The sequence below is a fragment of the Hevea brasiliensis genome, chromosome 17 (assembly GCF_030052815.1).
Source record: "Hevea brasiliensis isolate MT/VB/25A 57/8 chromosome 17, ASM3005281v1, whole genome shotgun sequence".
NCBI classification, from domain to species: domain Eukaryota; kingdom Viridiplantae; phylum Streptophyta; class Magnoliopsida; order Malpighiales; family Euphorbiaceae; genus Hevea; species Hevea brasiliensis.
Window position 1 is genome coordinate 20,099,145 of NC_079509.1, and position 24,060 is coordinate 20,123,204.

Here is a 24,060-nt window from a genome sequence, read left to right on the forward strand (position 1 = left end):
CACATTCATATGTGAGACCCAAGATGAAAACAGAGGACTATTTTTGCAAAGAAATGCAGTCATCACGTTCTAATACCCACTCATACAAGCCCCTTTGTTGTTATTTCAACTTGATGTCAAAAAGGTCAAAAGTAAATAATAAGCATCATAACATGATGGACTTACTTGATGATGTTAATTTGATAAACAAGCCCAGATAAAGCAAAATGAAAGACACATATATTTGAAATATTCTACTAAATACCTAATGGACAAAATATGAAAAAGCACCAAATATCAGTTACAAACAGATAACAACATTGGCAAAAGAATAGAAGAACAAGGAAAGAAATGAACAAAGAACTAAAGTAAGCTACAAGGCTCCACTTTATACCTCCTTAAAATTGATCAGCTCAAAGAAGTGCCACATTGGTGCCAGCTTCTTCATCGTCGTCGTGTTTACTAAATAGTTATTTCTGTTTAAAAGGAATGGAGGTCTACATCAGATTGCCCTGGAATAGAAGGTTTTTTCCCCAACTAAAATAACTTAAGTAACCCAAGGTGGACTAAATTTTTTAGCTATACTTCTACTGATAACAAAAAATTGATATCCCTAAGTTATGTGGAAAGAAATTGAAGCAATATCAACCATCCCTGTCAAAGTTTTAAGAATGGATTATGTTACTAATAATCCAAAAGCTGATTTGAAACATTTCAAATGTCATCACAAGACATGAGAAATGCCAGCCATCCCCGTAAGGCTGAAAAGATAAAATGTAAGCTAATTAACAACTTGATTCTAAGAATCTAAAGATTTCCACAAGAAAACCAACTCAACACTAACAGCTTCAAATCTAACATACACTTTTTTGTCAGTTATCAAATTTTATCACAAAAACAAATTAGTGTCCACATTTCTTCCTTGCTAACTGAATAAAAAAATTACCATAGCCCTGAAAGAAATTTTATAATCCCCAAAAGAATCTAAATAAGGGAAAATATCAATATCAGAAATTCTTGAAAGATGGAGGTAAGCCATATGTGTGTGCGTAACAGTTGAATTTACCAGTTTTTTACATGGTCCCACAACTTTTATTTTTTTCCATTCATATTTTTGCAAGTTGACCATTGGATTTACTATATTAGTCATTTAGATCATGCATGCCACATTTCAAGTCCAATCAGTCTGCAAAAATACAAATCACAAAAAAAAATTATGGGACTGCATAACAAACTGTTAAAGTTACATTTGTAGGTTGTTGTATAACAAACTGTTATATAATAATTATAATCTTTAACTATGAATAAAGTCTAACTAAAGATAATTCCAATTTAATTGAGTCAATAAATTTATAAATTATTAAGAAAAATTAAAGAGCATAAGAAATGGTATAGTTTTATCATAAATTATAGTAGAATTATTATGTGTGCCTGTGCGTTTAATATATATATATATAAAGATATTGAAAAACATATGTATAAAATTGGTTATGATTTCTATTCTTCAATTCGGTATGGATTCAATGATAGCCAGAACCGTACCAAACCCGTAAAAAAGTTTCATTGGGCAGGATTCATTTTCCACAATGTCAGTTCTTGTTAGGTTTCAGCTCTTTTCAATTTGGTTTGGGACAATCGGTAACCTTCCACATTTCAGTCATGTGCACATCAAGAGATATGAATCAATTGAAAAGTAACTACATCTGTATCATAAAGCCCATGTATTCTAAATAAGAGTACATTCACTTTTAGAGTAAGATGCACCAAGAAAGATAATTTAATAATTACCAGGATAATTTCCCTAAAATACTTATGAGTGTAAAATTTCCTAAAGATACAAAACGTTACCTCTAGAGGATCTGAGGGTACAAGACTTCCAATAGGAACTTCTCTAGTTCCTTTGGTGTCCTTTGATGGATATCAAGAATGGCTATAGTTTTTCCTCTCAACAGTACCAAATCTGTTGCTTTTATTTTCCAGAATAGTTGTGAAGTTGCTTCTCGAGCAAATTTGGTTACAAGAGAATATTTTTCCAACACTTGGATTGAAGGATCTCGAGCAGTATCATTACTCTTTTGCCTCCGCCTCCTAACATTTTGAGAAATGTTGGAACTTTCATTGTGGGCATCCCCATCAGCCCTCTCATGGTTTTCATAAGATGAAGAATCACCAGCTGAAAAAAATGTAGATGCCCCACTTGCAATAGGAATGACCTCAGCTCCAAAGAGGACAAAGTTCTCTATAGAAAGCAATTAAATCATGAACATAAGAACCAAAACAAGTAAGGTTAAACAAAATAAAAGTTGTTGACTAAACATGATAAGGTCAGCTTTAAATATTGATATTGCTCGCCCCAAAATCCGAATTAAGTAGACTGGATTCATGGATACCAAACCCAAGTTAAACAAACCAAATCCTGGCCTCAATTAGGCTTAGCCATTCGACAGCCCTTTCACCCAGACTTGGCACTTGCCTACATAGCCCGGACTCAGAGGGACACATTGACTCAACCGACAGAGAGTCTTGCGGCTAAAATTCTGAGGCTAAATTCCCGGAGCAAGCGGAACACTTGGGATTGATAACCCATTACCCTAAATAGCGCCATCGGCCATAATGTGACCATATAAAAAAGGTGACTAAAGACTGACAAGGTATGTTTTCAACTCATTATTTGTAATCACTTATCACAAACTCTAAATTGAGTATTGTAGTTGCCATTAGACCACGATCTCACATCCTTTCTGCATGCAGGCGATAGGCTATCCACAATAGGGCTTACTCGAGAATCCACAGCAACATCAGCTGGTGCCTTCTATGGAACAAATACCAGCTAATCCCCTATTAGAACAATTTCTTTCTCTTTTATTTTTTACTTGATTACTTTTGTGTATTTTTGGACTGTAACTCTGATATTCTATTTCTTTTGATTAAAAATGGCCACAAAAACATGCAACAACACTAAAAATGGCCATCACCAATACAACTATGGCTGTCAACACTGACCTAGCTGGCTCCAAAAATCTGCCCACCAACTAGGGGACTCTACCCACGAGAACCCAATCCCCTTCTCAAGAGATGTATCGCAAGATCAAGGAGATGGAAGCGATGCTCGCATCAATGCAAGTGGAGTTTGGGCAAACCAATGGTGTTGCCTCACCCCAGTCCCATCGGTTATTCCAATGGCCTCTAGTGACCCTCCAAAGGAAGCTTGTTTAGGCAACATCAAGGGAAAGGTAAAAAAACCAATCTTATAAATGAGGAGGAAGCCGATTCTGAAGAGACCAACCTAAACTGCAAACTCATTCGAGCTCTGAAAAGGATTCAAAAGAATCAAGAGGACAATGATTTCGGTATTATAGAAGTCTCCCCACTCTTGGAGGACATCCTAGCCAAGGTATTTCCTCCCAAGTTCAAACTTCTAGTCGTGGACAAATATGACAGGACAACTGACCCCATAAGTCATTTGGTGAACTTCCGAACCACCATGTTTTTGTAGTATATCAACAACTATATCCTTTGTCGAGTGTTCCCATCTACGCTGACAGGCTCACCAAGAAATGGTACCAAAGGATCCCTGAAAGAACCATAGAAAGCTTTGAACTACTGGTGAGCTCATTGAAACAAAAATTCATCATTTGCATTTGCATCCCACCAAAGAAATGATACCAACAAATCCTTACAGAAACCGCAAAAAGTTTTGAACAACTAGTGAGCTCATTCAAAGAAATTATCATCTATTGCATCCCACCGAAGAAGTTATCCTAAGATTTGAGGAAGATCCGCCAACAAAAGGGTGAGTCATTAAAAGATTTTATTTCCCATTTTAATACAGAGGCTATACAAGCGGAGAGCTTGAACCATGAGGCTGCTTGCAAGGAGATCAAGAAGGGAACCCGAAATGTCAAATTTATGGACTCTCATAGAAAATCCAACAGCGGACTACCTACAGTTGATGGAACAGGCTCAGAAGTACATTGTGTTGGATGGCGAGCAACAAGCCTTAAGGGACGAGAGAAAGTTCGGGCAAAATAGTGAAAGAAAGCAGGATAGGAAATGTTTTGGTTAGGATAAAAGAATCTATAGCTCAGACCAGGACAATGGAAGAAGCAGGGATTCAAACATTACATACCTCTCAATGAGTTGTGAGCTAAAGTCCTCATTTAGATCTAAAAAAATGACCAACAAATCAAGTGGCTAAGGAAGCTCAACCCTGACAACGCCCACATGAGAGACAAAAGCCAGTACTGCCACTTTAATGATGACCACGGACACAAGACAGACGAGTGCAGGTAGTTGAAAGATGAAATTGAATGGTTAGTTAGGGAAGGATCACTCAGGAAATTTATCAAGGAAAGCTGAGCTGAGACTAAGAAAGCAAGAAGTTTGGGAAACAAACAGCCAAGCAAGAATGATAAGGAAGAACCAGTAGGGGTGATCAATGTGATTGCCCGAAGATTGAGTATCAGCAAGACTGAAAACAAAACGCTTGTAGAAAGCAACCATAAAAGATAGGCCCTCTTGGTTGAAGAGGAGGATCTCTACAAAGACTCTATCACTTTTGGACCAAATGACCAAAAGGTAAATAAACCACATGTTGACCCTTTGGTTGTGAACATTCGATTAAACAGGTATGTGGTGAGGCAAGCACTTATAGACATTGGAAGTTCAGTGAATATCATCACTTTGAAAGTGTTTGAGAAGCTCAAACCTCTGAAGAAGGATCTGACAAAGTTGATGTACCCACTAGTTGGGCTGGGAGAAAAGACAGTAACAGTCTTAGGCACCATGAACTTGATAATAGGCCTAGGAGACGAGCACCGCAAAAGAGCGATCTATGCTGAACTTGTGGTGTTTGACATCCCTTTGTCGTACAAAGCCATCCTCGGCAAACCAATCTTGAACAACGGCATTGTGATCAACATGGAGATCCTCTGCATGAAACTCCAGCCGTTGGCAGCATTGCAATAGTCTGTGGTAGCTAGAAGTCGGCTCAAGAGTGCTACAAACAATTCACTAAGGTAGCAACCAAAGAAATGCTTCCAATAGAACTCCTAGAGAAGCCGAAAGGCCATATATCTCTCAAGCTAGCAAACCCGGTAATAGAAGTAGAATTGACATAATGAAAAAGGGACAATCTTAGCATAGCACCAGTGTTATTAAGGCGAGAGGTAACACCAAGGCGATAAGATACCCTATTGCCTTAGGTGATGGGCAAGAAGCGAGGACATTTTTGAAGTAAGGCGCTATAGCTTAAATTACCTAAATTATATATATACATATATACTTTTTAACATAAAAATGTCATACTATTAACTAGTTTTTTTAAAAAAAAAAAAAAAACCATATTACACAAGACTTTTACAACATTTTATAATGCCTAAAAGGAAGCTGTATACTATCATTGTGTTTACATTCAACATTTCACATCTATGATCTTTGCAGTAAAAGAAATAAAAGAAATAAAAATAGAGACATTATAAAACATGTCACAATACCCATTTCAAAATGAAAAAAATTATTTGCAAACACATTAATTTTTTCTCAAGCACATCATATCACAATACCATTTAACGAAAATCATTTCAAAATCACAATACCCCTTTAACGAAATGCATATCACAATACCCATCTATTACAATCCCACATTGCTAAGGAACAACCTTGATGAGAGGTTAATAAGTTCCTAAGCACCCTTCTCTTGTAAGCTAATTTTCAAGGGTGAGTTTTACCTAAATGGCCTATTCCTCACATGGTTCAAACTCAATGACTTGTGGTGCACAACAGTTCATATCAATTAGTATCAAATCCAACCCCATCTTGTGAGACCTGACACTCGGAGTGGTGGCCTAGACACATTGTGTAAGGATAGATAGTCCAATGTGTAGGGTACTTAACCGTAACCAACATGACCATGACCAATGAGAATGTTGGTTCTCCAAGTATGGGGTATTATTACGATCCTACATCACTAAGGAACAACCTTGGTGAGAGGTTAATAAGTCCCTTAGCACCCTCCCCTTGCAAGCCGGTTTGCAATGGTGAGTTCTACCTAGGTGGCCTATCCTCACGTGGTGCAATCTTAGCGACTCGTAGTGTTCAATAATTCATATCAATTAGTATTAGAGTCAGGCCTATCTTGCAAGACCTAACACTCAAAGTGGTGGCCCATGGAGTGATAGCCCATGGAGTGGTGGCCTAAGCCCATTGTGCAAGGACAGGTGGTCCAATGTGCAGGATGCTAGCCGTGACTAATGTGACCGTGACCAACATGGTCGTGACCAACGAGGACCTTGGTTCTCCTAGCGTGGGGTATTATTACGATCCCACATCGCTAAGAAACAATCTTGGTGAGACGTTAATAAGTCCCTAAGCACCCTCCCCTTGCAAGTTGATTTTCAAGGGTGAGTACTACCTAGGTGACCTATCCTCACATGCTGCAACCTTAGGGACTCATAGTGCTCAACAGTTCATATCGCCATCTAACTAATAATAAAACAATAAATTAAAAAGAACAAATCTAATAAAAAAATTGAAATGAAACAAAATTTTAAAAAAATTATAAGTTCTGCTATAAAAGATGGCATGATGAGAGAATAAGAGAAGAACAGGAAAAAAATGCATGAGAGAAGAGAAGAAAAAAGTTAAAAAGAAAAAAAAAAAGTGTTGTGCTGCTATGGCATGATTGAGAGAAATAGAAAAAGAGAAAGAGAATAGAAGAGAAGAATAGAAGAAGAGGAGAGGAGAAAGAGAGGAAAGAAGAAGAAGAGGAGAGAGAAGAAGAAATCAAGAAATACCTAATTGTGATTTCAAGTCTTCTTTAATGTTGCTGCTAGCATTGTGAGAGAGAGAACATGTTAGGACTCTTAACTATTTGTTGTTTTCAAACAAAAATTAAAAAAAAATTGAAAATTTTCCGTTTAACGCCTCTCGCCTTAGAGCCGTAGGCACTTGCCTTTGGAATGTCGACTAGCTTTAGCCAGGCAGGCACCAAGTTGTCGCCTCACCATTCCTAGAGCCTCGCCTGACGCCTGTCCTCGCCTTTAATAACACTACATAGTACTAGAAGGCTCAGTCCGAGAAGAAGTCATCTAGACACTCAAATATGAGATATCCACCTTTGCATGGCACCCAAAGGAGATGACAGGAGTTAACCCAACAGTCTTAACACATAAATTGAATATGGATCCAGTAGGAAGACCAATCCAACAAAAGAAGAGGATGATCGCCCCAGATAGGTACCAACTAACAATTGGCAAACTTAATAAACTTCTGAACACAAATTTAATCTGAGAGTCCAATACCATATGTGGGTTGCAAATGTGGTACTAGTTAAAAAAGTGAGTGAAAAATGGAGAATGTGCATTGAATTCACTGACTTTAACAACGCATGTCTAAAGGACCACTATCCCCTCCTTAAATTGATAGACTAATCAACTCCATAGTCATTCATGCCGTTTTCTCTTTGGTGGATGTCATTTGCAGATATCACTAAATCATGATAGGCCCAAAGAATAAGGAAAAGACAGCGTCCATCACTAACTAGAGGATCTACTACTACCGAGTGATGCCATTTGGATTGAAGAATGCGAGAGTCATATACCAAAGACTCGTCAACAAAATGTTCAAGGATCTGATAGGGAGGACAGTCGAGGTATATATCGATGATATGATAATGCACTTTCAAAGTCAATGCAGACAAATTCCTCGGGCACATTGTCTCCAAGAGAGGAATTAAAGTTAACTCATAGAAGATCCGAGCTATAATGGAGATATAGCCTCCAAAGAACATTAAAGAAGTCTAGAGGCTATATAAGAAGGTCACAACATTAGGAAGACTCATGTCATGTTTGGCTTGGAAATGCCTCTCTCCAAGAGAGGAATTAAAGCTAACGCGTAAAAGATTCGAGCTATAATGGAGATATAGCCTCCAAAGAACACAGCATTAGGAAGATTCATGTGTTCGGCTTGGAAATGCCTCCCCTTTTACCAAGCACTAAAAGCTAGAAAGCATTTCAAATGGAGGGAGGATTGAAAGGTAGTTTTGATGAATTAAAAAATTTTCTGACTCACCCTCCTTTAGTTGATTTGCCCAAATCAGAAAAATATTATTTTTATATCTTGTGGTAACCAAATAAACAATAAGCTCAATCCAGATCCGAGGAGAGGATGGCAAATAGATGCCAATCTATTACACTAGCCAAGTATTAAAAGCGGCAGAGCTATATTACTCGGTCTTGAAGAAGCTAGTGCTGTCAGTCTTCTCTACAACAACAAAGTTAAGATCATACTCCGAGCCTCACACCATTGAGGTGAAAACCATTTACCCACTTAGGAAAGTTCTTCGCTATCTAGAGACCTTAGGGAGGCCAGCAATCTAGTTTGTTATTTTTCAAAGCAAATGACATATAGTATGTTCCAAGAACATCACTGAAGGCCTCGTCTCTAGTAGATTTCATAGTAGAACTGACTCCCAAACTAGAGGCTGAGTCACAATCAAAGGAAGCTGGAATGCATGAATCAACAAAGCAATGGGAGCAAAAAGGTGCAGAATCGACATTGCTCTAAAAGAACCATATAAGATGAAGCTTAAATATGCAATCAGATTGCCTTTTCAAGCTATAAATAATGTAGCAGAATAAGAGGCCCTCCTAATAGCCCTTCGGATCATTAGAGACTTAAGAACCCCGAATGTTACCATTTCTTATGACTCATAGTTAGTTGTCAACCAATGTCATGTAAACTTTCAAGTGAAGAACTTAAATTTAAGCAAGTATGAGCTGAGGATCTAGAAATACTTGGTTGAAATTCGAGCAAATCAAGGTAAAGCCAAAATACTACAAGTCCCAAAAGGAGAAAACCAAGTGAAGAGGGGACTAGTGATAGAGCTGACCCCAAAATCCGTACTAAGCAGCTGAATTTCAAAATACTTGACCTGAGTTAAACAACCCGAGTCTTGTCTTGATTAGGCTCAACCATTCAACATTCCCTTCACTTGGACTCAGCACTTGCCCACATAGCCTGAACTCAGAGGGATGCTGTAACACCCTCATTGTATCCATTTCGTACATTCTACTGTTCTGGTGACCGGTGTCGGTCAAGACAGCTAGAATGTCTAAAAAAATATTTAAACTAAAGTGAGGAACCATAATTAACTCAAATATTAACAAGAAAAATGTAGAAAAAATTTTAGAAATAAAATACAACCAAGTTAAGTGAGCCGGTGCCCAAGCGATGGGTAACCCAGTGGGAAGTTGCGGTGCTCCCAACTAGGAGCCCTAGACCCTGGAGAAAATTTATAAAATAATTTTTGGGACTCCAGAGAAGAGTCATTGAGGTTTCTATGGCATTAGAATGCCAAGAAAATGCTTAGAAAAATTTTTCAATCGGTACAGACAATTTTAGTTTGTTAAGCCAAACGGAGGGCATTTTGGTCATTTCGTCTTCAGAGATGATTTTTGGCCGACTTGTCTAGTTAAGTAAATAATTATTATGACATAAAATGTGAATAAATATTGCTAAAAATTAAATTGAAAATGAGTAGAGAAGAAAAGAAAAGAAAATGAAAGAAAATATCAATTATGACGTCACATGATGTCACTAAAGCACTCCCACCCAATCACATTGTGACACATGTTCATAAACCACTTAAAAAGCATAAAATGGGCAGAAAAATTGAAGAAACCAATCTGTTTCTTCCCTTTCCCATTTCCAGCCGTGACTCTCTCATCTTCCCTCTCCCTAACCCATTCCTCCATGAAAGCTTAAGGCAAGCTTGAGACAACCCACCAAATCACCTCTAAACCCTAACTTCTCTTAATAAAAAATTGCCCTACTACTAGAGCAAGCCTTGGACATCAATTTGAAGAGGAAAAAGAAAGGTTTTGGCAAGCTTGGGAGTAGCTCCAACAAGGTTAGTGACCAATCTCCTTCCATTCTTGTTTAATTCATGTTTATTAACATGAGATAAATGGAAATTGTAAGAAAAACAAAATAAAACTTATATATATTCACCCCTACAATTTTGGCAGCTTAGGAATGGTTAGGGTTTGATGAATTTACTTGAAGTAAAGTGTTTATAAGCTGCCCATAGCATGAGATGAGTGCTTGAACATGTAAGAGTAAATGAAATGCAAGTGTGATGCATGAATGAACCTTGAAAATGTGGACACTTAAACAACATTAGGGTTTGCTCATGTAATGGTATGTTAACATTGTAATGGTCAATTAGTGACCATTTGAATGTGTGTGAGGAGGAATTGAAGTGAGTAAGGATGTTGGAGTTGAACTTAGGCATGCTGCCCTTGGTGACCTGCAGGACTGGTTGTGAGTCCAGCAGGTTTGGGCAGCTATAAATGGAGTTGTATAGGTTCAATTGGTGCAAGGCCAATTGGACATGAAACTAGACACATAATGGCACAACTTTGGTGAAGAAACCCTGCCCAGAAAACCAAACCAAGTTGACCTAAAAATTACCCTAATCCGGGTGACTTGCATTCTGCCTGGGCAAAATGACCAAATGAATAGTATTTATTCATTTGGTCATAACTCAGTGTAGAAAGGTCCAATTGACCTGAAATTTTACCAGTAGATAGCTGAGACATAGACCTACAACTTTCATGAAGAAACCAAACCCAAATTTTGATCATAACATATTCAAAAACTGACCTGCAGTCAGTGTACAAAACCTGCAGAATTGGTTCTGCCCAGAAAAATCTGGAAAATTGCAATCCTGCCAGTTATGGTGTTTAGGCCATAACTTGAGCTACAAAACTCCAAATAGAGTGATTCAAAAAAAGAAATGTAACTAGACACAATAAGGAACAACTTTCATGAAGACAATTTTGCCAAATTCCGACTGTAAAAATGACCAATGGAACAGTAAACTTAGTGCTTGAAATCTAAAAATTGTGAATAACTAACACTAAAGCTTTGAAATGGAATTGGCAACCAATGCCAACAACTTTGGAATGCAAAATGTGGTATGTTGGTGATATTTGAACTAATATACCTATTATCTATGAAAAAGTCAACATTTTAGTTGACTAATGAAATGAATAGTAACCTTACATATAAAGTACAAATATTCAAGAAATGACTTTGTAATATACCCTAGTAGGCCTAATGTGATTGGTTTGGATAGGTTGGCATGCCAATAGGGTTCTGATAGCAGTACTGCGTATGATGTATGGCTCCATGCCATTCTGTGATGATAGCCTATGGCTATACTAATTATGATGTTATACTTGGCTTTATGCCTTATTGCTTTTATGGTTTTGTTAGCCATTCTATTTGCATACAGGGAGACATATTGTGACTGATGGTGTGATGGCTCGAGGTACCTGATACCCAGTGCTAGTTTATCCGTTTATCCAGTCCGGTCAATTTGTATAGGTTACTTGGGCATGGAAAAGTATAACTGTAATTGAACTGATTATTAAAGAAAATAAGGAAATGAAATATCAAGATAAAGATCAAGAGTGGTTACAATAAAATATAAAGAAGCTCAAAATCATCAAGAAAACAATTAACAAAATGCATGAAGAAGTTAATATCATAAAATGTAATTAGCCTTCGACTAAACAATAAGTTAGTAAATATTCATTTCTTATGAACACAATAACTAGGAAATTTTTACTTTTATTTGCATATTATATTTTCTTATATCATTGGCACCACTAAGCTTTATGCTTAGCGCGTCGCTTTTGCAACGCGTAGGTACTGAAGATTTGGATAGAGAGCCCAATAGACCACAGATTGGGTAAGGCCGTTTACAGTTCTGCTTAGTGTCCGTGTCACCTCACAGGCTACAGTGCATTGGTAGGACACTAGGTCCCATTTTGTATTTTGTAATTTTTGTAAGTTTTGTAATTAAAATCTTATCTTATCGTGTATATTTGAAACAAATGTAATATAATTTTGTATTAATGTAAGTATTTGTAACTTGTGATTATAAAAAACATATGAGAATTTATTTATGATTTGAGCATGATGATGATGTGGAATGAATGAATGACAAATGAAGGAATTGTTAAGAAATTGTTGTAAATTGATGTGATACAAATGGAGTTTGAGAATGATTGAAAATTATTGGAAGTGTTTTTCACAGGTTCCGAAGAACTGTTTTCTCCATTTTTAGCCGGCACTCTGCCGAATTTTCTGAAAAATTTTCGAAATCTTAAATTAATTCATAATTTCAATAAATAAATTAAATGGCATAAATTTCACTTTGTGACTAATAAATGAATAAATAAATAAATTAAGAAAGAGTAAATTGTAATGAAATAAGATATGGTGCTCCGGCACACTGTGTGGCATATCTTGCTCGGCTACACTGTAGAAGGGTAAGGGGTGTCACAGACGCATTGACTCGACTGACTACAAGACTTACGACTAAACTTATGGGGCTAAATCTGTGGAGCGAGCAGAATGCTCGAGATTGATAACCCATTACCCCAAATAGTGCCAACAACTATAATGAGATAGCATTGACAAGGCTTGTTTTCACTATTCATTGTTAATCTCCACTCATTATTTGTAATCTCTTATTACTAACAAACTCTAATTTGAGTGTCAAAGTGGCTATCATTAAACCGCCGATCTTACATCCTTTCTGTGTGTAGGCTACAGGCTATCTAATAGGGTTTACCTTGCCCAAGAATCCATAGCAGCATCAACTATCTAAGCCAATTGTGGGGATTGGCCCTACATACACCCACACATATATAATAATATAAATTAATATGTAATGCAAACATAGTTTTAAAACAATATTTTGCAATTAAAGACTAATACAATGGAACAATTGGTATGGTTATTAGTCATCCAAAGAAAACAAAGAAAGTCAATTATTTCCACACACCTGTACAGGATTTTGGAAATCATTAACAACAAATACATTTGCATCTTCCAATGACCTGTGAATTAATAAACAATTATAAGAAATGGCATCCATAAATGATAAATAAGCACAAGTTGGATGTAAAAATAAACAAATTTACGAACCGTACCTATACTTAATGTATGAAAAAATATTACAAAATACACAATTGGTAATTGAATGAAGTATGAACATTAAAAAGACATTAAGCATGATTTAGCATCATATTTGATAGATACATTATGAACTGAAGTAACATTAATATGATGCAACACCTTTGTGAATCACCATTCTTCCTCTTTTGATTAATTAATAAAATATTAAAGGGGAAAACTGTGAAAATACAAGAATGCTCAAAGGAACAAGCACAAATATGAATTAAAAAATGATTCTTGGTCCCAAAATTAGGAGTACCTAAAAGCCTAAAGAGAAAGAGAGAGAAAAAACAAAAGGAACTTGAACAAACCGTCAAGGAGAAAGGTGAGTGCAAAAATAGTAGCTTCATCCTCTGTGTGGAAAGTTTAAATCCTTAAATATGTGAATATCGCTATTTTACCCAATACTCCACACAAGAAGTAGTGGTACTGTACTTCATATTACCCCTTTGCCGTAAGGGTCTTGCGGTCGCTAGATGATTCTCATCGAAGCGAAAAAGTGAGGAGTTGCCACTTTAATTTTAAGAGAAATTAAAGAAAATCATTTATTAAAAAAAAATTATGAAACCACTTCTAAAACAGAGATGCTAAGTTCAGGGTCTGTATACATGTGGGGAAGGTGTTAGACACCCCACATCATCCTTCAACAAGGGCAAGTAGATTTAACAATGTGCTCTTTGTAATTTAAGATCGATAATTTTGGAGTTAAAATTACAATGTTGGTTCATGTTATCTATTAAAGAAACATTTGATATTTCACTATTCCGAGGTATCCCAAGAACATAAGTAAATGAGATGGCCCTAAAGTGAGTTGAGGTCGTATTTGTTATGTATTTATTAAATTCCTCCCTCCCCGAATTAGGACTCTAATTCCGGAGAGGTATTATTTGACCCATAGAGGTTCACAAGGAGTAAGGAGGACTTTCGGCTCACACATTGTGTACCTCATCATTAACATTCAAATAACTGAGGGTGCGGTGTGTGTAATGGATATATAAGAACCGATATGGGTATGAAATTTTCATTCCTTTCAATTAGGACTCTAATTCAAAAGGGATGCGTTAATTGAAACCTAAAGAGTTCCCTTTATTAATGAGGACTCTCATTTAAAGAAGGAAAGTCTCATCATCGGCATAATTATCCATAAAACCTTTACCCATATTGTTTCACGTTAAGCTTTTTAGTGTTTTACAACAATGGTATTTTATTTAACTAAGCCGAACTGAAGTGATATAAGCGTTTGGCTCCCAAGGACTCTCCATTGGGTCCAAAATATAAAGTTCAGGATTCTTGAAAGGACTCTCCCATGAACCGATCACTGAAATGTGTGCTAAATTTTGTTTGTAGAATTCTATAAAAATAAATGCCTGGGTTTTCAAGGGGAAGGTTCTCTCCCGATCTCCCCTATTTAATACCGAATAACTTATAAAATGTAAAACTACGGGAATTCAAGGAAATGACTCTCTTTTGATCTCCCTAACTTGATAAAGAATGCGATGATAAATTACGTGCTATTTCTCGATCTCTTTATTACTATCCGAGCTCTTTTCTTGGTTTCCGATCTCGTATCTTATTGTCCGAACTCTTCTCTTTTACTCGTCTTCCAACCTCTTCTTAATTACCCGAACCTTCTACGTCTACCCGAACTACATCTATCCTCCCTTATTATTTCCCCTCCTTAATCGGATGCGAACTCTCCCTATCATGATTCATTATTTACCTAACTTTCGTCTGAACTCTTTACTCTTTTTTCAAAATTCCAGTAATATGTATATCCTCCAAACTCTTATTCTTACATTAATAAAAATCTCGAGATGATGCGCTCGTTATAGTAGCATGCCAAAGGTAGTATTTGTGAGGCGAGTCAATCTGAAACTAATCTATCTGTAGGTTCAGTATGAATTGGTATCCTAAAAGTTCTTACGTCATAAAGATAGCTTAGTTACATTCAATTAGGAAGATCAGTCAAAATATTTACCTGTGGAGAGTTGATAGGATGATAGGAAAACAGGTACCGATGTCTCACGTAAAGTTGGAACCGCTAAGGTTAAAACAACCAAAAGTGCCATTTGAGATGCTCGAAGCGACAGCAATGAAAACCCTAACGATAAACCAAGATTGGACCAACGTGCTACTGCATGAATCTACTGAAGAGTGGAATCAAAAATTCAGGTAATAAGACCCTCTAGAAAACTTGTTTCTAAAGTACCTTAGAGACCAAGAACCTTAGAGTAATGGCACAAAAGCTAGAGAGCAATGTAGTAATAAGACCCTTTAGAAAACTTGTTTCTAAAGTACGTTAAAGACCAAGAACTTCAGAGTAATGGCACAGAAGCTAGAGAGCAATGTAATAATCAGACCCTTTAGAAAACTTGTTTCTAAGTACGTTAAAGACCAAGAACTTCAGAGTAATGGCACAGAAGCTAGAGAGCAATACACAAGGTTAGAGACTCCCCACCACAGACTAGTGATTTTTTTTTCGACCCTTTCTACATGTAGCATGTAGGTATTTATAAGAAATGTGGTCTTAAAATGAAGGGTCAGGATTTTATTATGAAGAGATGAAGAGTCTGGATTAAAAAGGACATGATCCGATGTCTTGGAATTAAAGAGAATCAAAATTGAAGGTTGGGATTTAGTTCAGAATTTCTGTCATTTCTTCTCCAATCCAATGGTTAGGGGTTTTGCTTTACGGAATGGATCCAAAGGCTGGGAATGAAAAGTGTCGAATCAGTTATTTACTTTTAATCTGAAGGTCCAAAACCCATCCTTACAAGTGAGATCAACAGTGTGAATTGAGGCGTACTGGGATGCTTTAACCGTTTCAGATCCAATGGTTCGGGTTTGTCCTTACAAATGGGATGGATGGTGGAGATTGGATCGTACCCCAAATGCTTTAACTAACCCAGATCTGACGCAGGGGGGGGGGGGGGGGGGAGAAGGGGAAGGGGGATTAATCTTACGGATTAAGGGTCATGACTAAAGGTAACTTTTGAACTCCTACTTCCCCAAATCTTTCGATCTCTATTGGTCATTTCTCAGTCTACCCAATCTCTCATTATGGTCGGCAGCTCTGAGACTTCCTATTCTGAACTCTTAACTCAACTCTTTCTATATTCGATCTCTTCTCGCTTCCTGACCTCTTTCCTATCTCTTCTCCGTATCTAGCCTATGTCGATGAACCTCGAATAACGGTGAAGTATTAAATTCTCCACTTACTGATGAGCCACTTCGAGTTCTGCAATCATTAAATGCCAAGGCCTATATATATGAGGGAGTGAACTCCGTCACTCTCACATTTCCACACCTCCTTCTCTGGTTTGTTTGCGGCATGTTCTTCCCCATGCCTTGCCTTTCTGGCACTAATTTTCAACATGGCGGCTATTTTGATCTTTTTCCTATAAATATCTTTGCCTTTCAACTGAAAATGGATGACATCGACAATCAAAGAATTATGAGAATGTCGTCTAATGATGGTGAGGGAACCAGACTAAACGACCAATCAGGGTCCAAAATGACTACCGTGCCGATCTCTAATCAGGTTTTCGATCTGAGCCTCAAACCAATCTCCGGGAAGGGGACTGCTAATTTCAATCTTGTTATCGGTGATTGCCTCTTGAAGTTCATTTGACTCCTAAACATCTCAACGGTCCTGATTAAGGCTCGGTTCTGGTTGATGACATCAACGATGACAACGAGCTTTCAGTATTCTTTACCATAGTTGACAAGAGCTACCTTCCCGATCTCCACGTATCTCTTAGACGGCATCTTGAGATCGGGGGGGTGTCGAATTGCAAACACAAGACGGGTAGAATGTAGGGTAGAGTAGGTAGGAATATTTATAATTATTGATCTGGAGAAATCGCCCAATGATGTAATCTGATCTTTTGAAAATGAAGTGGATCTTTATTTAAGATTGACTTTATTTTACTTATTCTGTTTTTATTTTATTTTACTTTTATTGTTCGCATTGCATTGATCGTCTTTCCGATCTCTTTTAACTAATTACTTTGTCCAATCTGATCCCTAATCGAACCCTTATTCAACCGATCTCTTCCGTCTGAATCCTATTATTATTCGATCTATGGTCAATCCCCATAACTTACCTTGCTTGTCCGATCTCCTCCCCCCCTTCTCGAATTTTCTCTTGATGCAGAATTGGAATGACTAGGTTTCTCGCTTACGGACGCGTCACCTGGGGATTTGCGAACATTTAATGCTCGAACAAGTATAAATAGGAGAGGGGGGGTAGTCATTCGCACACTTTGCTTTCTCAATTTCTCCAAGCAACTCGACGCTCTCTCTCGATCTCTAAATTTTTTGGTGCCGATTTACACTATGGTAAGAGTTTAATCTTTTTCAGGTCAAATTTAACTTTATTTCTCAAAAATGAGCGGTACCGAAGGTCAGAGAGTTGCAAGCCCTCCCTCCGTTCACTTTTCGTGGACCTCCAAGGAAAGTGATGCGACCGGGCCAAGTAGGCAATTTGAAACTACTACAGCTATCATTCCGATCACTAATCAGCCCGCCAGACCAAAGCAAGTACAAGCTCTGGCCACAAGGAAAGAGAATCTATTGGTGGACGAACTCCCATCGGTCCTTGAGATAGCCGATCTCCAATCCATTAACCAAGAATACAATCTCCTGCCTGACTCTTTCGAGCTTATTAGTTGTCATGGGGCTCTCCGAGCAGACCACTTCTTTGATAAAAGAGATATGATCATGGTGTACAAAAAACAACTGAAGGCCAGGCTACGGTTCCCCTTGGATCAATTTTATAGAGACATTATGAAATATCACCTAGTCTGCGTAGCTCAAGTGCATCCGAACTCTTAGCGAACTCTGGCGGCCTTCAGAGGTCTTTGCCGAGCTAAAGGACTTGAGCCCACAGTGAAGGTCTTCGCTGAACTACACAGACTTGCTCGACACAAAGATGACGAATACTGGTTTTTTCAAGCAAAGCGGAACTGTGGGCCCTTCACCGATCTTGCTTGCTCGCTAGCTAAAGAATTGGAAATATTGGTTTTTTATTCTTAGAAGTAAAGATCCTGAGGGTTTTGTGGGCGTTCCGCACAGTTGGAATTATTTGGTCCCCAAACCAGAAAAGAAGATCACTTTGAATGAGGTCGAGGATGCCATGGTAAAGGAATTGAAAAACCAGGCGATCACTCACAAATATTCATGTTCGGATGTGATTATGGCTGAATTAAAATAGCGGATGATGATCGTTGTAGAAAGAGATGATTCTCCTTTAATTTCAATTAATCTGTACATGGGTATATATATATAATTGATTCCTATAATTGCGTTCTACTAATTAGGAAGAAATCTTAAGTAAGAAATCCTAAATAGGAATACAGAATACAGAATATACAAAGAAATAATATAGTGATTGACTTTCCATAACACTCCCCCTCAAGTTGGAGTATAGATGTTAATCATGCCCAACTTGTTACAAATGTAGTCAATCCTAACTCCATTCAGAGCTTTTGTGAAAATATCTCGTAACTGCTCTCCAGTTTTGATGTGTTCTGTTGAGATGATCTGTTGTTGAATCTTTTCACGAACAAAGTGACAATCAATCTCAATATGTTTGGTCCGCTCATGAAACACCGGATTAGAAGCAATATGGAGAGCAGCTTGATTATCACACCACAATTTTGCAGGCAGGGAGGTCTTAAAACCTGTTTCATCTAGTAATTGAAGTATCCACATTACCTCACATACTGATTGTGCCATGGCTCTGTATTCGGATTCAGCACTAGATCGAGAAACCACACTCTGCTTTTTGCTTCTCCAAGACAACAAATTTCCTCCAACAAAAACGCAATATCCAGTAGTTGATCTCCCGTCAACCTTAGATCCAGCCCAATCGACATCTGAAAAACATTCAACATTCAAATGCCCATGATTACCATATAATAAACCTCTTCCTGGAGCGCCCTTCAGATAACACAAGATTTGTCCCAAAGCTTCCCAATGAGCAACAGTTGGGGAAGACATAAACTGACTTACCACACTAACGGCATAAGCAATGTCAGGACGAATGACCGTAAGGTAGTTCAATTTTTCTACCAATCTCCTGTATCTCTCTGGATCTTCAAACAACTCACTATCCCCTGCTAACAGTTGTAAATTTGGAGTCATTAGTGCACTACAAGGCTTAACACCTAATTTTCCTGTCTCTGTCAATAAATCGAGGACATATTTTCTTTGAGACAAGAAAATACCCTTCTTACTTTTCATAATTTCAATACCTAAGAAATACTTTAACAATCCCAAGTCTTTGGCCTAAAACTGGGTTTGGAGGAAGGTTTTAAGAGATGAAATACCTGCAGAGTCACTTCCAGTGATGACAATGTCATCCACGTAGACTACCAGGAGAATTAGACCAACCTCAGATTGCCTATAAAATACTGAGTGATCACACTTACTCTTTTGCATACCAAATTCCTGTACTGCTTCACTGAATCTCCCAAACCAAGCCCTAGGACTTTGTTTCAAGCCGTAAAGAGACTTCCGAAGCCTACAAACTTTACCCAACTCTCCCTAAGCAACAAACCCAGGTGGTTGCTCCATATACACCTCCTCCTGAAGATCACCATGAAGGAAAGCATTCTTGATATCCAATTGTTGTGGGGGCCAATCATATGTAGCTGCTAAAGAGATAAACAAGCGAACAAAAGTAAGTTTAGCTACAGGAGAAAAGTGTCAGAGTAATCAACCCCATATGTCTGAGCATATCCTTTTGCTACAAGGCGTGCTTTTAACCTAGCCACAGAACCATCAGGATTTACCTTTACTGTAAACACCCATTTGCAACCAATAGCTTTCTTACCAGTGGGCAAAGGCAACAGTTCCCATGTATCATTAGCATCTAAAGCCTCCATTTCCTCTTTCATAGCAGCACACCAGCCAGGATGAGACAGTGCCTCACCAACAGTATTAGGGATAGGAACAGAGTCTAAAAAAGTAACAAAACACCGAGAACAAGAAGACAATTGATTATAAGAAACAAAAGAAGAGATAGGGTAAGTACATGAACGTTTACCTTTACGAAGAGCAATGAGTAAGTCTAGATCAGAATCATAATCAGTATGAGGTACAGGATCTCCCAACGAAGTAGCTGGTGGAGGATCTGAGTCAGGAATCTCCAATCTCCTGGAATAAACATGAACAATGGGAGGTCGAGTAGGTCTAGAGACAGAAGGAACAGGCTGTTGGAGAGAACTAGACATTGGTTGGACAGTATATATTAAGAGATCATCCTCCTCCCCCTGACTTTCATACATAGATGATTGAGGAAAAAATAGAGTGGACTCAAAAAATGTGACATCTGCAGAAACAATATCACGATTAAGAGTAGGAGAAAAATAGCGGTACCCTTTTTGCAGCCGGGAGTATCCAAGGAAGACACATTTGAGAGACTTTGAATCCAATTTAGTAACCTATGGACGAACATCACGCACAAAACAGGTACAACAAAAAAAACGGGGTTCAACAAGGAATAAAGATTTTGTAAGAAACAAAGCAGTATAAGGAATATCCCCATTAAGGACAGTAGACAGCATACGATTGATAAAAAAATATGCCGTAAAAGCTGCATCCGCCCAAAAGTGATTAGAAACTTTCATCTGAAAAAGAAGAGCACGAGTTACCTCAAGAAGATGCTGATTTTTTCTTTCGGCCACCCCGTTTTGGGATTTTGTGTATCCACACAGGAAGACTGATGAAGAATACCATTTTGTGTCATGTAAGACTGAAATTGTGCTAAAAAGTATTCTTTGGCATTTTCACTTCTTAATATGCGCACAGAAATATTAAATTGAGTTTTGATTTCATTATAAAAGGCACAAAAGATAAAAACAACTTAGAAAAATTCTTCATTAAATATAACCAGGTAACACGAGAGTAATCATCAACAAAAGTAACAAAATAACGAAATCCAATTTTAGAAGTAACAGAACAAGGACCCCAAACATCAGAATGAACTAACTCAAAAGGGGATGAAGCCCGTTTATTGACTCTAGACACAGAAGGCAAACGATGATGTTTTGCAAACTAACACGACTCAAATTCTAGTACTGACAAAGACTGAAACTGAGGACACAGCTTCTTCATGGTAGACAAAGAAGCATGGCCCAATCTATAATGAGCTTCAAGAGGTATTAAGGTGCTGGAGCAAACAAGCGACCGTGGTACATGATTTTCCAAAATGTAGAGACCACCTGACTCACGTCCTCTACCAATAATCTACTTCGTCGTAAGATCCTGAAACAAGCACTGATCAGGAAAAAAGGAAACAGAACAATTTAAGGTACGAGTAAGTTTACTAACAGAAAGTAGATTAAAAGAGAATTTTGGTAGACACAAAACAGATGACAAAGAAATTGACGAAGTCGGGTTCGCAGTTCTAGAACCCATGACATAAAAAGTAGAACTATCAGCTAAAGTAACAGTAGAGGAAGTGAGATTAGACTGAAAAGCAAATAAAAAACTAGAATTACCTGTCATGTGATCTGTCGCACCAGAATCAATAACCCATTTGGATGAGGAAGACACAAGGCATGTAGTGGATTTACCTAACTCAGCGATCGCAGTGACAGGGGAACTGGTAGGCTTTAGAGATGTCTGATACTGGGAAAACTGTGCAAAATCCTCTGCAGATACCAAAATAGTTTTCTAAGAGGAAGATACTGTAGAATCCTCTGCTGTCATATTTGCTATATGTGATCGCTGATTTTTCCTCTGAAGTTGCGGACAATTATATTTTGTATGGCCAGGCTCATGGTAATAATAACAAATGCCTCCTCTTGAGTCCTGATTAGAACGAGCCTCTCCATTACGCTGATGACTTCTATTGCCTGTAATTCCTCCTCTACTTCCTCTTCTATTACCCTGTTGTCCATTCAGATTACAGCTAATAAGAGCACTACTGGCAGACTGTGAAGATTGGGTACTCTCTGTACGAAGGACCCGTGTGAACGTTTCATGCAAAGAGGAAATCTCAGAACTAGAGAGAATCTAAGATTTAGCAGTCTCATACTCTGAAGGAACGCCTGCAAGAAAACTCATAACAGCCAGTTGCTCCCGTTGGGCCTGCTGAACTTTCACATCAGGACTAAAAGGCAACAATACATTAAGTTTCTCATATACCCATTTAAAATTCATAAAATAAGCCGTGAGAGACTTATCCTCTTTCTCAGCACGGTAGAATGCCTTATAAACATCATAAATACGGGAGATATTCCCTTTACCAGAATACAAAAAATCTAAGTAATCCATCAATTCCTTAACAAATTCACAGTGATTAATTAAACTAATTACCTCACTGTGAATCAAATTTCGAAGCTGCAAAAATAACCGAGCATCCTCTCTTAGCCAAGTTTGTCGTGTATCATCTGTAGGTGGATCTTTAGTAAGGTGATCATCCTTATCAATGCTATGCAAATAGACCATAACAGTCTTACTCCACTCCAGGTAATTCGAACCATTAAGTTTGTGTTCCGTGATCTTAGTCATCACCGGAATCACATTAGAAATAACATTCTTATTGTCTGTCATTTGTTGAGACAAAGAAAACTAACCGAAACGCTAATCCAAAGTGCTTACAGCAGCAAAATAACCCAAAATCATAAATCAAGCAAATACCGAAATAGGATCTGAGAGCCAAACCTTAGAAGTCCTTTAATGGTGTACTGGATCAGGCAACAGCACACAGTGGTGGAATGAGGGGATTGAGGCGACGCCGGCGATGTTGATCGGAGTCGAAACAGCCGGTCGGCGGCCAAGGTGTTTCCTGAGCTAGGTGGTGAGAATAAATAGTCACCCTAGATAGATGACCTGCTCTGATACCATGTAGAAAGAGAAGATTCTCCTTTAATTTCAATTAATCTGTACATGGGTATATATATACAATTGATTCCTATAATTGCGTTCTACTAATTAGGAAGAAATCCTAAATAAGAAATCCTAAATAGGAATACAGAATACAGAATATACAGAGAAATAATATAGTGATTGACTTTCTATAACAAGCGTGATCGCCCACGAAAACATCTAACTGCAACTCTCTGACCTCGGCCCCGGGATCGGTAAAACCTTAATCTTAAATCTTCTAGTCTTAGCGAACTCACTAACTTGTTTTATGTGCAAGTATAGCGGGAGGCGAAACCGCAAAGGAAAGTGTAGAAAACGGAGAATTTGAAAAATTTTCTTTTATATTTCTTCATACTAAAATGATTTACAAGCATTCTAATTTATATACAAAAGCTAGGACTAATTAGGAAACCAATAATAGCCAATAAATACAATGATTCCTGATTATATTCTAATTTATAGCTAATTTACACTGATTAAGGGATTTACACTAATTGAGGGATTCTAACACTCCCCCTCAAGTTGGGCATGCAAGTTGGTTCATGTATGTTGCACATGCCCAACTTGCAAACTAGGGTATGAAACCCCTTACAACTTAATCCCTTAGTGAACACATCAGCTAACTGGTCTTTTGACCCTACATAAGAGATACTTAAGGAACCATTAACAACTTTTTCTTTTATAAAGTGTCTGTCAATCTCTATATGCTTGATCCAATCATGCTGAAATGAATTGTGAACTATACTGATGGTAGCTTTGTTATCACAGAATAGGGACAAACCACTAGTTTCCAGCAATTTTAATTCTTCCATCAACTTTCGTAACCATAATAGTTCACAAATACCTTGAGCCATTACTCTTAACTCAGTCTTTGCACTGGATCTAGCTGTCACATTTTGCTTCTTGCTTCTCCAAGTGACTAGATTACTACCAACAAAAGTACAGTAACCAGATATCGATCTCCTATCATCAAGAGATCCACCCCAATCTTTATCTGTAAAGGCTTTAATCTGAAGATGGCCATGCTTTGAGAAAAGAAGTCCTTTCCCAGGTGCAGATTTTAAGTATCGCAAGATGCGGAAAATAGCCTCCAAATGAGGTTCACGAGGATCATGCATATACTGACTCACTAGACCCACTGCATATGCTATATCTGGTCTGGTATGCGAA

At 37.8% G+C, this 24,060-nt stretch overlaps 1 protein-coding gene across 3 annotated transcripts in view; it reads right to left on the minus strand.

Annotated features, from left to right (window-relative positions):
• LOC110648260 (uncharacterized) overlaps positions 1-24,060 on the minus strand; it is a 49,527-nt gene that overhangs the window by 17,032 nt on the left and 8,435 nt on the right. For all 3 annotated transcript variants that reach the window (XM_058139065.1, XM_058139064.1, XM_058139066.1), the window contains one exon: positions 12,839-12,893. In XM_058139065.1, coding sequence (XP_057995048.1) covers positions 12,839-12,893 — 55 coding nt within the window. The remainder of the gene's footprint in view (positions 1-12,838; positions 12,894-24,060) is intronic.